Source organism: Podarcis tiliguerta (assembly GCF_965153285.1).
Source record: "Podarcis tiliguerta genome assembly, chromosome: 11".
NCBI lineage: Eukaryota > Metazoa > Chordata > Lepidosauria > Squamata > Lacertidae > Podarcis > Podarcis tiliguerta.
Genome location: NC_139544.1, coordinates 1,358,902 through 1,373,675, shown reverse-complemented (window position 1 = coordinate 1,373,675; position 14,774 = coordinate 1,358,902). Strand labels below are relative to the sequence as shown.

At 43.8% G+C, this 14,774-nt stretch overlaps 1 protein-coding gene across 14 annotated transcripts in view; it reads left to right on the top strand.

Moving 5' to 3' along the window:
* TRPM3 (transient receptor potential cation channel subfamily M member 3) overlaps positions 1–14,774 on the top strand; it is a 387,333-nt gene that overhangs the window by 354,444 nt on the left and 18,115 nt on the right. For 8 of the 14 annotated variants that reach the window (XM_083403305.1, XM_083403299.1, XM_083403304.1 and 5 more), the window contains 2 exons: positions 444–695; positions 6,045–6,255. In XM_083403305.1, coding sequence (XP_083259431.1) covers positions 444–695; positions 6,045–6,255 — 463 coding nt within the window. The remainder of the gene's footprint in view (positions 1–443; positions 696–6,044; positions 6,256–14,774) is intronic. The other 6 variants (XM_083403294.1, XM_083403306.1, XM_083403300.1 and 3 more) reach the window with 1 other exon arrangement.

Below are 14,774 nucleotides of genomic sequence, written 5' to 3'. Positions count from 1 at the left end.
GTCAGGATTCAACCTCAATCCATTAGCCGCCATCCATCCTCTAATGTTGGAAGCCATACAGAGTGGCTGGAGCAACCCAGCCAGATGGGCGGGGTACAATTGTTGTTTGTGGCATGAGCTCCGACACATCTAACTCTAGAGAAATAGGACTACTACTGCTGCTGCTACTACTGCTGATAATAATAATAATAATAATAATAATAATAATAATAATAATATAGTCTGTAAGTCTATGATCCCAGGTAATGCAACTTCCTCATAGGTTAACATCCCAGAGTCCAGAGCACAGCTGCTCACTTGTGTTTCCTGGCCCTTGTTGCTGAATCATGCAATAAGAGGGTTTATCTTATTGTTTGGGTTCTTTAAGAGATGTGAATCCTTGTTCCATGTATAGGGCTCAACATGAAGTAACATGTCTAACATTTCCATCCCTCTTTCTCTAGATATTAATGTCAGAACCTGGGAAGCTGCTGCAAAAAGTGAAAGTGTGGCTCCAAGAGTACTGGAACGTTACTGACCTCATTGCTATTCTCCTGTTTTCTGTGGGAATGGTGCTTCGCCTCCAAGATCAGCCGTTTAGGAGCGATGGCCGTGTCATATACTGTGTCAACATCATTTACTGGTATATCCGACTGCTGGACATCTTCGGGGTGAACAAGTATTTGGGGCCATATGTAATGATGATTGGGAAAATGGTAAGAAAGTCTTTCCCATTCTTTCTTTTTGTAATGAATTAACTGAATTAAGGATTAACTGAAAATAAGAGAAGATGATGCTACTTTTAGGCAACCTCCAGGTTTAACACTCAGTCTGCCTCCAGACAACTCAAAACCCTTGCCATTATCCTCCAGCTGCATTGTACCTGGGCCATGTCTCTTCCGTTCAGTGTAGGAGGCTTTGAGGCTGGGCTTCCAGCATAGATACTCCAAGTCAAAGGCAATGCATTTTTATTGGTCTATAAAAAAAACTATAGGCTAAAATTATTGTTTTCTATATTGTGTCTCACCTTTCCTTAGAGGGAAAAAATCCAGATTTCTATATATGTATGTTTGAATTACATTCAAAACTCTCTTTTTTAAATGGGATTTTTTTTAACTCTTTTTTTTTTTAATGGGATTTGGACTTCCACTGTCTACTATTTGTTTGTTTAAAGATTTATATGTTGCCCTCCATCACATGTGAATCCAGCCTACTTCTCCCAGCCCCAACAGCTGAATTAAGGAATTCCTTGAGTTGAACTAGCCAGGGCAACGGCAGCTGGCTGACTGTCAGAGCTTTGTCTCTCCAGGGCTCTCTGTCAGCCCCAGCTGACAGTTAGACCTTCAAAGCACCTTGGAAAAGGTTTTGAAGGTGTCACTGATCAACATTTCCTGTGAACCCCTCTTTTGGCCCAGACGTAAATTTATGTGACCTACACCATATATGGTGTCAGGTGTGGAAGAGGTAGGAGTGGCTTGGCTAAAATGGTCTGGTAGACAAATAGGGAGGCCAAGCAGGCCTAATGACCTGCCAGACTGAGGGTTGGTCCACACCTGCATGCCCATCAATGAATTCCACCCCTCTGAATACCCAAGAGGTGATGACTCACAGCTGAATGGGTGATCAAACTCCACTGAAAACCTTTGTGAGTGAGGTGGGATGGCCCTGATCTTGATAGAAACACAGAAATAAAAAATAGCTGCCTCTCTTTTTTTTCTTAAACCTGAAATATGCCAGCCATTTTATATATATATATATAAAACATCGGCAACAAAGGAGTAGTGAAATGAGGAAGAGATTCAGACAACTCGTTTTATAATAGTTGAGCCCCATCAAGTATCTCTGAAATGTGCATTATATGCAGTTTCTCACTTTTCTTACAGCCTTTTGGTTTTCTGTGGAAACATTTCACTTTCTGTGGCATCTTATATTAGGTTGTATCCAAGTGCAGCTTGTTAGAATTTGGGTGTTTGAATAATGTTACAAAAGTCAGGTGCCTCCCCCTCTCTGCCAAGCGGTGGCAGGAGCCCATGGCACTCACTCAGGGTCTGTGGTCCTTTGGAGAATTGAGAAATGTTGGAGACTGCTGTAGCTTTAAGAAAGATAGTTTATTCACCAATTTACACCTTCATTCTGCATGCAAGGGGTCCAAATATTACAGCATGGTCATCTCAAGAGGGGCTTGTAATTCAACAGTGCAGCCCTGGAGTCCAAGACATCTCTCCCAGTCAGCCTGCCCAAGATGGATCCCAGTCTTCCTGCTTCCTGCTTCTTCTTCCCAGCAACCCTTGCTCATGACTCACTTTTCCTGTCACCCTGTCACTTTTTCAGTTACCCTGGCAACCTTCCAAACCTGTCTCTGTTTGGGGGGCTGCTAGGGGCGCCTTGGAAGATGGCGAATATTAACATCTATCCAGCCCGCACGAGATAATTAGAGGCTGATTATGGGGAGTAAATCAGTCTCCCTTCATCTCTCCAGGGGGGAGAGATGCAGTTTTCACCCGCTGTTGCCATAAATCACCCCCGAGTTCGGAAGAAGGAGGGGGTGAGGCACTGGGTGCACAACCCTCGGCGGGCCTCGGAACTCCTCCGAAGCTGCTTCCAGGTGCGAAACTAGTTGCGTTACTTAAAAGGAAAAAAAATGGTGAAAGATAACGCACATGCTTCAAGAGAGGCAGGAGGTTTTTATCTGCTAACAATTTTACCACTGAAATGAAGAAGACTGAGACGGAAGATTACATCAAAGTACTACAGACATGGTATGTGGAATGGAATGCAACGGAACTGAAAGGGGGGGGACGACTTTTTTTGCTCTGTGTGATTAACTAATAACCCTCCCTCTTAAAAGATCCGTCACAGCAACTAATTGCAAATGGGACTAAAAATGAATTGTGTGGGAATAATATGAACTTAAAGGTTTTACTCTGTGAAGGATTTGGAAAGAAGAAGGTCTCTCTTTGTGACGCAGTTAGAATGGAGATGTGATACGAGACCTGTGTTGCAGGAGGTTTGGTCTTGGGGAGGGCGAGCCGAAGATTTATTATTTTCGAGGAGATTGCGATCTGGAAGGGGCAGCCCTCCTGGAAAAAGACTAATTTATGATGCAACAGGTCAGGAAAGTTAAAGAGCGAGCTTTTAGACTGTATTTCATCGGAATGACAAAATGGTGATTGCTTGCTCGAGCGGAAATGCCTGGACTATTGAATGAGAGTGATCCACACTGATCAAGATTTTGCTGAGCGTGCAGATGTTTATTTCTCTCAGCAAATATGATAGTCAGGTTCGCCTGCCTTCAATTAAGATTTTAAGTAGTTTTTTAGCCTTCCTGGACTCTAATTTTACAGTTTTAATGATTTATTGGCTGCCTTATCACCTCACCACTGCCCCTGTTTTTCTTAGCTAACGTTTTATTGTTTTATTGTTTTACTGGCGACGTTGATAAACTGCTGGTTCTCTAAATGCCTCGCTGAAGAGAGGGACAAAAGGCTGGAGGGAACCCCACTTCATATTTATCTGTAACCTCTGGTACCTCGGCCCATTCCACTTGTTAGCGGGGACAAGGCAGGTCGTTTTTAGGAAAGGAAAGAACCATTTTGCTGGGCTCTGGGAATCTGTAACCTTGTTAGACTTTACCGACGGAGAACGCCGAGAAACAAGGAGCGGCTGAAACTGAAGTTGCTGTGCCTGCTGCTGCCTGCCTTTTCCGGCTGCTGCTTTCCCCCTTAAGAGCTGCTGTTTGCCAGCCCGAGCCCTTTCTTCTCCTATCTCGGATGCCTTCCCACTGAGCTAGGAGGGCGACACGGCCCAGAAAGGCGCCGCTGACGCTGCCAGGGCCTCCACCGCCACGGCAAAGGAGCTCAGCAAATTGGTCTCAATTACCTGCCTACCTTGGAAGTAGTCCCGCGGAGAACCCTCCTGCAACACCCGACGGAGCCAATGAACCGAGGTGAGATTTTTACCAACTTGATCTTTACAAGATAAATAATGGTGACGACCAGAAGTGGCTGTAGAACACCAGGCTTTTATCGGAGTGATCTAAGACCTCTCTCTAAAAGAGCTACCCTAAAGGGAGCTCAAACAAAAAGCACTCGGCCCTTTAAGAATAGGGGTAAAGTCAAGCCGAGTGAGAATCAGCAGGAAACTGAAACTTCTCCCTCCTGCACTGAAGGGCCGGCTGTGCAGAGAGAGGATTGCGTAGAAGAATGCCACAACAAAGGACCAATAAAGCCCAAAGTAAACCCAAACATAATTGGTACAGTCACCGAAGTACTCCCAAAACAGAGACTTAAATCCCAAGCTTCTCCTGAACCATCCCAAGTCCGAGAAGTGGAAGAATTAATGTTAAAACAAATTGCAGAGATGTCTTCAGGAAACCCTAAAACATCAAGAGACTCCTGCTTCCAACTTGAGACAAATGAGGATGAGGTTTTATCAGTTATCAAATGGCTTGTGCTTTTAACTGAGGATATCGAAAATATAAAATCTCATCTGGCCACCTGTACAAAAATCCTCACTATAATGATGGACACTTGCAAAACTCTCTGTAGGGAATCCAGCGGGGTGACTGTAGAATAGGAAAGTAATAACAACTTCCTTCCTACCACCTGTAAAAACAGATCACCAAGGAAGGCCAAGAGATCTTGTAGGGCTACTGCTTTGAAAAGGAGGCCCATAAGGGTAAAAAAAGAGCAGAAATGTTAAAAATTTTAAGGCAGTGCGTTACAAAAAAATGGATTTTAAAAAGCTCTTTAATCTTCTCAAGAGTATCCCAATATCCGAGACCAGTGGGAACACTGAGAAACTTCTAACCAGGAAATCTTCTAAGCAAGAACGTTCTACAAACCCTTGCCCTGACGCTGCGATGGATTGCTTGGAACCCTTAATACCCACCCCAACACCTAACTCCAAGCAAGACATTTTGATCCAAGATCCATGGTCTTACATTCTATCTGTTGGTGAAACAGATTTCTAAGAAGAGAAATCTGACAAATCTAACAAATAAAAACTGGAATCTGGTGTTGTACCGAAATAAACTCGTTTTATCAAATTACCCTAAACCCCCAGGACTCCTGTCACAAGAAGAGCGTAAAGCCCATCTATTGAACCTTTTAAAGATTTATATGCCGGGTATACTTAATAACCCTACTGATCTGGCCCAAGTGGAATATCTATACTTCAACGGATTCCTTGCCAGAGCGGTGGTCTCATTCTATGAGGGGAGACTGGCAAAACTAGTGTACAAATGTAGAGAACATCTGGAGACGAGTGGTATAAGAATCTCAAGGTACTTTAAGAATGAAGCACCTCCAATTCCACTTATCCCCCATACTGTAAATTTGCCAAAAACCCAACATGAGATTGATCAACACGTTCTTGGATGAGAGTGATTTACGAGAGAGCAATACAAAGCCCACACAGAAACACAAATAAGACTGTTTTTTTCAACCCACTTGCGGAGCAACTCGGAGGTGAATGAAAAGGAAAATGAGTAACGAGAAGGATTGAGAAGAGGGGACTGGAAATATCATTCTTAAGATGAAAGCAGAACAAATATTCGAGGATTGGACTCCTGCCGATCAAGAAGCATGGGTACTCCCCACAAAAATTTATAATTTGGAAAACAATTGGATTACATGATATGTATTGTTATAATTTGGATTAATTGGTTTGATGTGTTTAATTTGGTAATATGAAACTTAATAAAAATTATTTTAAAAAACAAACACCTGTCTCTGTTCACACCTCAGGGCAGGGGGAAAGGAATTTTCTTGCCTTGCCAATGGCTCTCAATGGCCCCATATTGTTTCTTAATGGCCCTACCTTGGCCAGGTCATTTTGCACAGGCTCGCCCAGGAATCTCGCTGGAGCGTGTGATCTTCCCTTCATGTCCCAAATAATCGAAATCCTACCATTCATTAATTTCTAGGGTTTGGGGGGATCCCCCTCCCAAATCTGTAACACCAATTTGATCTTTGTGCTTTATAAACATTTTCACTCACCTTACAGCATGACAAACCAGATATATTTCTCTCTCTCTGTCTCTCTCTTTTTTCTTTTTCTTTCAGATGATAGACATGATGTATTTTGTCATTATTATGTTGGTGGTTCTGATGAGCTTTGGTGTAGCAAGACAGGCAATACTTTTCCCCAATGAGGAGCCTTCCTGGAAACTGGCAAAGAATATTTTTTACATGCCGTATTGGATGATCTATGGGGAAGTGTTTGCAGACCAGATAGACCGTAAGCACGTTTATGATTCTCATACTCCAAAGTCAGGTATCAAACTCCAATCAGGTGATATCTTACCAGATCATTTTTAACACTCTCAATAAATGGCTCAAGATAGAGGACTCAAAACACTACAGGAAAGTATAATGCAAAAATTATGTTCATGCCTGCCACTTAAATTGTTAATTTCACAAGGTCATATTAACCACATTTCCTAATAACCATAACTTTGCTAAGCTATGCATTTCCTTTTCAACACATGTAATTCACATTAAAACTAACAAATTTTTATTATTCATGATACATTGAATGGTGCATCTAAGACATAATGTATATTGATCTAAGACATCATGTATATCTACATGATGACCGTGCAATGGTTTTCTACCAGTTTAATAGTCATGGCATCTCCCAAAAGAATCCTGGGAATTGTAGTTTGTGTGAAAATGCTGCGAATTCTTTTAGATCCAAGTTTCCTGGGAAGAGGGAGTGACTCTTAAGCCAATTTAAGGCTGCAGTGTAGATCATGCCAACGTGCTTCATTTCCCCCCATCCCCTAGTTTGCTTCTGGAGCATAAACATGAAACCCAGTTAGCTACTAAACATTCGGTTCTGAAAGTTATTTCTGAATCTTGGGCTGGTTTATGCCAGCTGTAATCTTTTGACCTGCCTGATTGCTGCTATTAACACTCTGAGATACTGGCAAAATATTTATTAGAAGATTATAGGTGTCATCCAACTATTAAGCAACAAAAGTTGGTTGCCTTGTATATAGTTTAGAGTTGGTGTAGCACATTGGCTAAGAGGAGGTACCTGGTCATATCTTCCTATCTCCACTACAAATTCAGTGGCTGGCCTGAAGGAAGTCACGCTAAGGCAATGATTCCATCAGTGTAAGCATTTCTGCTTGCCAAATTGAATGTCCCCCCCCCCCCACACTGTTCTGGGAGTCTCTGGAAGCCCTAGAGCTGATTTGGTGAAGACAGGTGGGAAAGTCTGGTTGTGGTGATGTGACTCATTGTGCTGTCTCTCACTAATACAACTATTGAGTTGAATCCAGCTGCATTACTTGCATTCTATGGTGGTTGTAAGGATTACAACTAGATAATGAATGGGAAGAACTTTGAACTCTGGAAAGCACTATGCGCAGGTTAAATGTTTTTAATGTGTATCCAATTAAATGTTTCCATACATTTCTGTTGTCCTAAGAATTCATTTGTCTGGCCATCTGAAAATGCAGAGTTCTGTTTTAATTAATCCTCCTGGTGCCACCCAGGGCAACATGCAAGGGCAGAGCCAGGCTAGCCTGAGATTGTGCAGCCATTGGAATGCAAGAACAAGACTATGGATGCCACGCTTAGCACAGGCATGCTGGAGAAAATTTGCACACCTTTTCTACTTGAATGTTAAAAAAAAAAAGGTTAAGGACCCCTGGACAGTTAGATCCAGTCAAAGGTGACTATGGGGTTGTGGCGCTCATCTCGCTTTCAGGCCAAGGGAGCTGGCGTTTGTCCGCAGACAGCTTTCTGGGTCATGTGGCTAGCAGGACTAAATCACTTCTGGCACAACAGGACATTGTGACAGAAACCAGAGCGCACGGAAACACCATTTACCTTCCCGCCACTTGAATGTACATGTGGGTGGCATTTCATAATGAGGCCTTGTTCCAGTGGTGGGTACAAATGATTCCATCTGTACTAACAGATCCCCTGTGGCATCAAGGGCACCCCTGAGGTGAGCCTAGGCTTCTGCAGTGCAGCTCATGGGTTCCTGCAGAATTCAAGAACATGGATTGTAGCAAGAGGCAGTTTCTCCAGTTGTTCACATCTGGATAAAGTGTAGTCATCAGCTCTGGCATTCATCCTAACCTCCTGCTTCACAATATATCTGCATAATGGGAATTTTTGCTAGAAAACCATTATGTTCTTTTCATCCTAATGGTTTTAAATATCTAAACTATCTTTAGAAAAGGGATTTCCTCTTTCAAATTATCCTTCCTCTTTTGTTCTCAAAGATAGCATCGCATGCAAGCAAACAAAAATAGGGATGGCATCCATGCAATTTTCTTCTTGAGTTTGTCTTTCCATCTTTTTCATATATTGCAAGAATCTTCCTTTGTGAGTATAAGGGAAGAGTGGGGATAGGGAGAGTCACAAAGTTTGGGGTTTCCTTCAAGAAACATCTGCTCCTCTATAAGTGGCCATTTATTGATGTTGTACTAAGGATGTGGCATAGTGCAACACATTCTGCAGAAATTTGCCTGGGGTGTGTGCTTTTTTCTAAAGTGGTGCGCTGATTGTAGTTTAGAACCATGTAAATGGAGAAGGGCAAGACAAAAGCTGGCTGTGGCTGTAGATGTCTTTTAACAGGATGGGAAGTGCTAAAGCCTTACATAGAGATTCAGATAAATCTGTTTTACTGTTGATACTGATTATTTGATCTCTTAAGTAACTGCTGATACTCATTATTTGAGCTCCTAAGGTGATAACCACGTCAGATGCCTCTTACTAACTCTTAGGCAGGTTGTGAAACAGCTTGCAACATATTTACCTTAGAGAACTTTATAATAGTTTTGAAATAAATAAAATATAAATACTGGGGATTATTGAGCCCCTGTGCTGTCTTAAACTTATGCATTCAGAAAGGGAAAACAGAGTTTGCCAGCTCTTGTGTTAATCAAACATTTGAAAGGATCTGTTAAATCTCCATGAGCATCCAGTGCAGGGATGCCATCTCGCTCTCGCTATTGCAGGTGCCCGTCATTGTCATGTGGGCTCCTCCAAAAATGCAGTGGACATTGCGCATCATGCGTATGACATCACATGCACTATGTGCAGGCATGTGCACGAGATGTTGATGGCGACCAGTGGTGGCTCCTCTTCCTCTCCACAGCCAGCAAGGCACCCTTTTCCGTAGTGAGGGGCTCAGACTCGGAGGCAGAGAGACCACCCCCCACCCGGAAAAGGGTGCCTCCCTCTCTGACTGCAGAGGGTGGAGCTGGACCATTCTCTCTCGGAGGCAGCACTGCAGAGGCTGGCTGGCTGGCTGGCTGCCTCTCTCCAGCTTTGCTCATCGACTTTGTGGGTGCCTGGCCCCCACATACATATATATATATATATATATAGACACACACACACACACACACACACATATACATGGCCCGCTGGAGTTGGCTCCTGTGATCCAGTGTTTATGTTACTGAGATTGATTTCTGCACAAAACAGACTTCAAAAGTGAAAGACAAAGAGGAAATGTCTACCACATTCAGAGAGTAATTTTAGGCAGGTAAAAGTCTGGATCTGCCTGAGAGAGAAGAAATCTGGGCTGGAGAGTATGATCCCTTACGAGAACCTCCCCCTGAGCTCCTTCAGCTGTTCTTATGCAGGGACGTAAGTCTAGCACTGCAGTCTGCTGTCAAACATTCTGTGATTTCTCATCTATGACAACGCAATATTGTCTCTAAAACATGTAGCACATGCAGAAGAACAACCCATGGCTGGTTAAACCACACAATGTTACATGTTATTTCTCTGAAATGTATATTCTCCACTCTGGCCTAAGCTAAATCAGCCACAGTTGACTCTTTACACTGGAGTGTTTGTACTTTCTCAAATGTCAGCCAAGCACCAGCCTACAAGCTCAACACGCTCTTTAGAGCCATCAGACATTACTATATTTTGGTTTCTCTTTCTTTCTTGCATTTTCTATCACTTCTTTGCTAGCCATAAATTCTGGGTTCATTGAGAAATCCACGTTTCTTAGGCCTGTACTATATAAAAATTTCACTGAATTTGAGAAATATACAAATACTACATTTGTTTTGTTTGTATAGTTTTGTTTGGGTTTTTTTATTTTGTTACTTTGCATTGTTCTGTGAAGCATGACTGCAGGCTGGCCAGGTTAGCGCATGGGGGCATCAACTGGCAGCCTCTCCATGCCACAGATGTGCCCCATGTTCGTCTTAACCTCTGTGAAGCAATGCAGAGTGATTTACAAACTGGCTGCATGTTCTCTGTGGTTTTTGTGGTGGTGAAGTGTCCATAAATAAATGCCTGAATTCTTTTTGAATGGGGAACATATGGAATGTGCATGGATATTGTAGACTGTGCAGTTAGGATTGGGAATGAAATGTATTTGTTGAGAAGGTGCATTCATAATTATTTGACACAGGAGTCATTTTTATTATTATTTGAGGCCCACTGAATTTCTCTGGCCCTCTTGCTAAACCTCTAGTCATTTTCCCTAGAATGTGTTTATGCTCCTAAACAGGAGGCAACGTCCTTCTCTCACACATGGACTGAGTGAAATGAGAAATGGATTTTAGAGCAATGATTTACAAATGAGCAAATTTCAAAACCCACATGCAAAACACATCTTTTTTTAAAAAAAAAAAAAAGTTCTGTGTCATGGCTGTTGTAATCATATTGGAATAAATAATAATAATAATAATAATAATAATAATAATAATAATAATAATAATTTTTATTTATACCCCGCCCTCCCTGGCCAGAGCCGGGCTCAGGGCAGCTAACACCAGTAAAATTACAGTAAAATCATAATGGGGGGGGGGGGAGAGAAAGACCCATTTTTTTTACAGGTTTTTTACAGGTTACAATGCAATTTAAAATGCAGCCTCCTTTTAATAATAGCCCATAGATCAAAACCATAAGGGGAGGGAAACATAAGGGTCAGACTGAGTCCAAACCAAAGGCCAGGCTGAACAGCTCTGTCTTGCAGGCCCTGCGGAAAGATGTCAAATCCCGCAGGGCCCTAGTCTCTTGTGACAGAGTGTTCCACCAAGTCGAGGCCACTACTAAAAAGGCCCTGGCCCAAGTTGAGACCAATCTAACCACCTTGCGGTTTGGGACCTCCAAAATGTTGTCATTTGTGGGCCTTAAGGTCCTCCATGGGGCATACCAGGAGAGGCGGTCCCATAGGTACGTGAGTCCTAGGCCGCATAGGGCTTTAAAGGTCAAAACCAGCACCTTAAACCTGACCCTGTAGTCCACCAGGAGCCAGTGCAGTTTGGTAAAGCACTCGATGAATGTGATCCCGCGGCAAGGACCCCGTAAGGAGCCTCGCCACAGCATTCTGCACCCGCTGGAGTTTGGGTGCTGTGGCCTGAAGCAGCCACACTGAAATATACTCATAGTCGCAAAGTGATTTCATGCTCTTTATTCAGCTCATAGTGGTGAGGAGGAATGAATAAAAGTCCCCTCAAAGTATCTGCCTTATATACATTATTTACACAATGGGCTGCACATGATTGGCTAATTCTGGAATTCTACTGTAAGCCAATCAGGTTGTGGATTCACTTCTATCTGGAGCATGATTGGGTGGTTCCTGCCAACCAATCATACTGCTGCATTGTTCTAGGACCAATCAGACTGCTGCATTCTGAATCCTATTGTTCTAGGACCAATCAGACTGCTGCCTTTTGGATCCTATTATTCTAGGACCAATCAGACTGCTGCAGTTTGGATCCTATTCAACTCAGTACATAACACCCACTCTCTTGGCTCTCCAGTGACCAGAGACAGAGGATCTGATAGGAAGCTACACAAAGAACATGGAGGAGGCCAAGAAAAATTAGCATCACAAAAAGATGATAAACACGGGAGATAGAGGATGTAGACAAGGACTGAAAATATGCCGCTGTGAGCAGAAACAGTTTTCCACTGTTCCACTGTTCCCTCACTTTCATAATTTTTTTATCCAACTAGCATTTTATCTGTGGGCTGCAAATTTACATGAGTACCTAGTCCAGAGCATGGGATAAAATTCAGAAATGCAAAAATGCATAGGATGTCTTCCCAAACAGAAACTTCACTGATTTATACCATGCAGGTGATCATGGCAAACAAGTTTTGATGAACTCTGAGGCCTTTCATCCCTCTCATTCCTCCCTCTCTCTCAATTCTTTTCTGAAATAGTCATGATGGAAATGGGAGCAGCATGGCTGTTATTCCAGACTAGTTAAACCAAAGCCCTTTTGTCTTTGCTTAGCCCATCACAGTCTCTGGGTCCACACACTGCCAGCCTGAGTCCCCCAACAGATGACCCTGACAGGATGTGGCCCACCAATGTGACCCCTTCAGTAAAACAAAGACCCCCATACTATTCTTACAAGGAATCTGGTAAAATGTGGGTTGAATGAGGTAACTGTTAGGTGGATTTGTAGCTGGTTGACTGATTAAACTCAAAGAGTGCTCTATAATGGTTCCTCATCATCCTGGAAAAAAGTGACAAGTGGGGTGCCGCAGGGTTCTGTCCTGGGCCCGTTGTTGTTCAACGTCTATATAAATGATTTGGATGAAGGACTTGAGGGGATGCTCATCAAATGTGCAGATGACACCAAACTTGGGCACAGAGGCGAAGCTACCTGCTCTGGCACCCAGAGTGGCGCAGGAGTGGGGCTGGCCAGCTCACGGGGGCAGGGAGTGGGGCTGGCCAGCTGCAGGCCCAGCGAGCGTCCATAACCGCCCACCGCCTGCACGGTGAGCACCAGGGGGACACCGCTAGCCTCCCGCTGCCCACGCGGTGAGCATCGGGGGAGGGGCGCTGCTAGCCTCTCGCTGCCCGCGGCAAGCGCCCAGGGGGCGCGGCGAGTGTGGGTGAGTGCGTGGCAATGTCCCCCCCCCCGGGATGGCACCTGGAGTGGCCACACCCCCCGCACCCCCTTCCTCTGCCAGTGCTTGGGAGTGGGAGCTAATGCTGCAGAAGACAGAATAAGAATTTAAAATGACCTTAACAGATTGGAGAACTGGGCGCAAGCTAACAAAATGAATTACAATAGGGACAAATGGAAGGTTTTGTACTTAGGCAAGTAGAACCAGATGCCCAAATATAAGATGGGGAACACCTGGCTCACTAGCAGTACATGTGAAAAGGATCTAGGGGTCTTGGTGGGCCACAAGCTTAACATGAGTCAACAGGGTAATGCAGCAGCAAAAAAAAGCTAATGCTATTCTAGGCTGATTCCAGATCAAGGAAGCTCATAGTCCCACTCTATTCTGCCTTGGTCGGAGCACACCTAGAATACTGTGTCTAATTCTGGGTGCTGCAATTAGGATATTGACAAGCTGTAACGTGTGCAGAGGAGGGCAACCGAGATGTTCAAGGGTCTGGAAACGAAGGCTTATGAGGAGTGCTTGATGGAGCTGAGTATGTTTAGCCTGGAAAAGGAGAGGAGATAGGATAGCCATCTTCAAGTATCTAAAGGACTGACCCATGGAAGAGGGAGCAAGCTTGTTTTCTCCTGCTCTGAAGAGTAGGATTCAAGCCAATGGCTTCAAATTATAAGAAAGCAGATTGTGACTAAACATCAGGAAGAGCTGTTTGACAGGGGAACGGTCTCCCTCGGTGTTAAATTGTGGGTGAACATATGAGACACAGCGATTCTTCAAACAGCTCTTGTTTATTCACAGGCCAGAACAGAACTGGGCTGAAGGGTTGAGCCAGCCTGCTTACCATATAGAGCTCAACTACAAAGCAACAGTAACAACTTTCTGTACATATCCAATTACTGAACGTCACTTCCAATTCCTTATTTGCATATGCGGACCTGAGTGAAAACTATCTACAGTATCCCCCTGCTGGCCCAGGGTGAGAACTTCAGTACATGACACCCGGGACATTGTGGTCTCTCCTTCCTTGGAGGTTTTTAAGCAGAGGTTGGGTGGGCATCTGTCCTGGATGCTTGAGTTGAGATTCCTGCATTGCTGGGGGTTGGAGTGGATGACCCTTGGGGTCCCTTCTCAAACACAGAGTTAAGGCCTGCTGCAGGAATGAAAAGAAAAGAGCCAGGACACCTATTCAAATCTGAAGAGGACGGCAGAAAAGGAGAGGCCTATCTGGCTGTCTATACGCTATACATTAAAAGGACATAAAGCACATTTCTCCCCCCCCCCCCCCAAAAAAATGATAATGGGAACTGTAATTTACCCTTCAGAGAGCTATAATTCCCAGCACCCTTAACAAACTACAGTTCCCAGAATTCTCGGGGGAAGGAGAATGTTCTTTAAATGTATGATGTGCGCACAGCCTTACTTATTAATTGCTCTGGACTGAAAAATTATTTCCATGCTGGTGAACTTTGTTCAACGGAATTAATTCAATTTTTAATTTTCTGTAAGAGGCTACCTATTCAAAAGGATCCCAGAGAAATCTTCCTTGACTAACAGTCAATTCAAGTGAAGGTTAAACGGAGGGCGGGGAGAAAGACTGAACATATCCAAAGTTTGCACTTCTCTCGGTCATCCATTTTCATGACAGGCTTTTGATATAGAATTATTCTTAGACTTTTAATATGCATCAATGAAGCTTTGGATTCATTCACAGTACTTTGTTGACTTCTTTGTGTTTGGCGCACCATCTGGGGGGGCTGAAGGGCCGGGGGGCGCATGGGACCGCTCCCTCAATCATGGATTATAAGAATTATGACTCCAAAGTTCTATAAATTCAGAGCCTCCCATGATTGGTGCGCAGTGGGGCAGGGCTAAGGCACCGTCCTCTCCACAGCCTCCCCACCCCTTCCAGATTTTGGCATTGCATGGGGCGCCATTGAA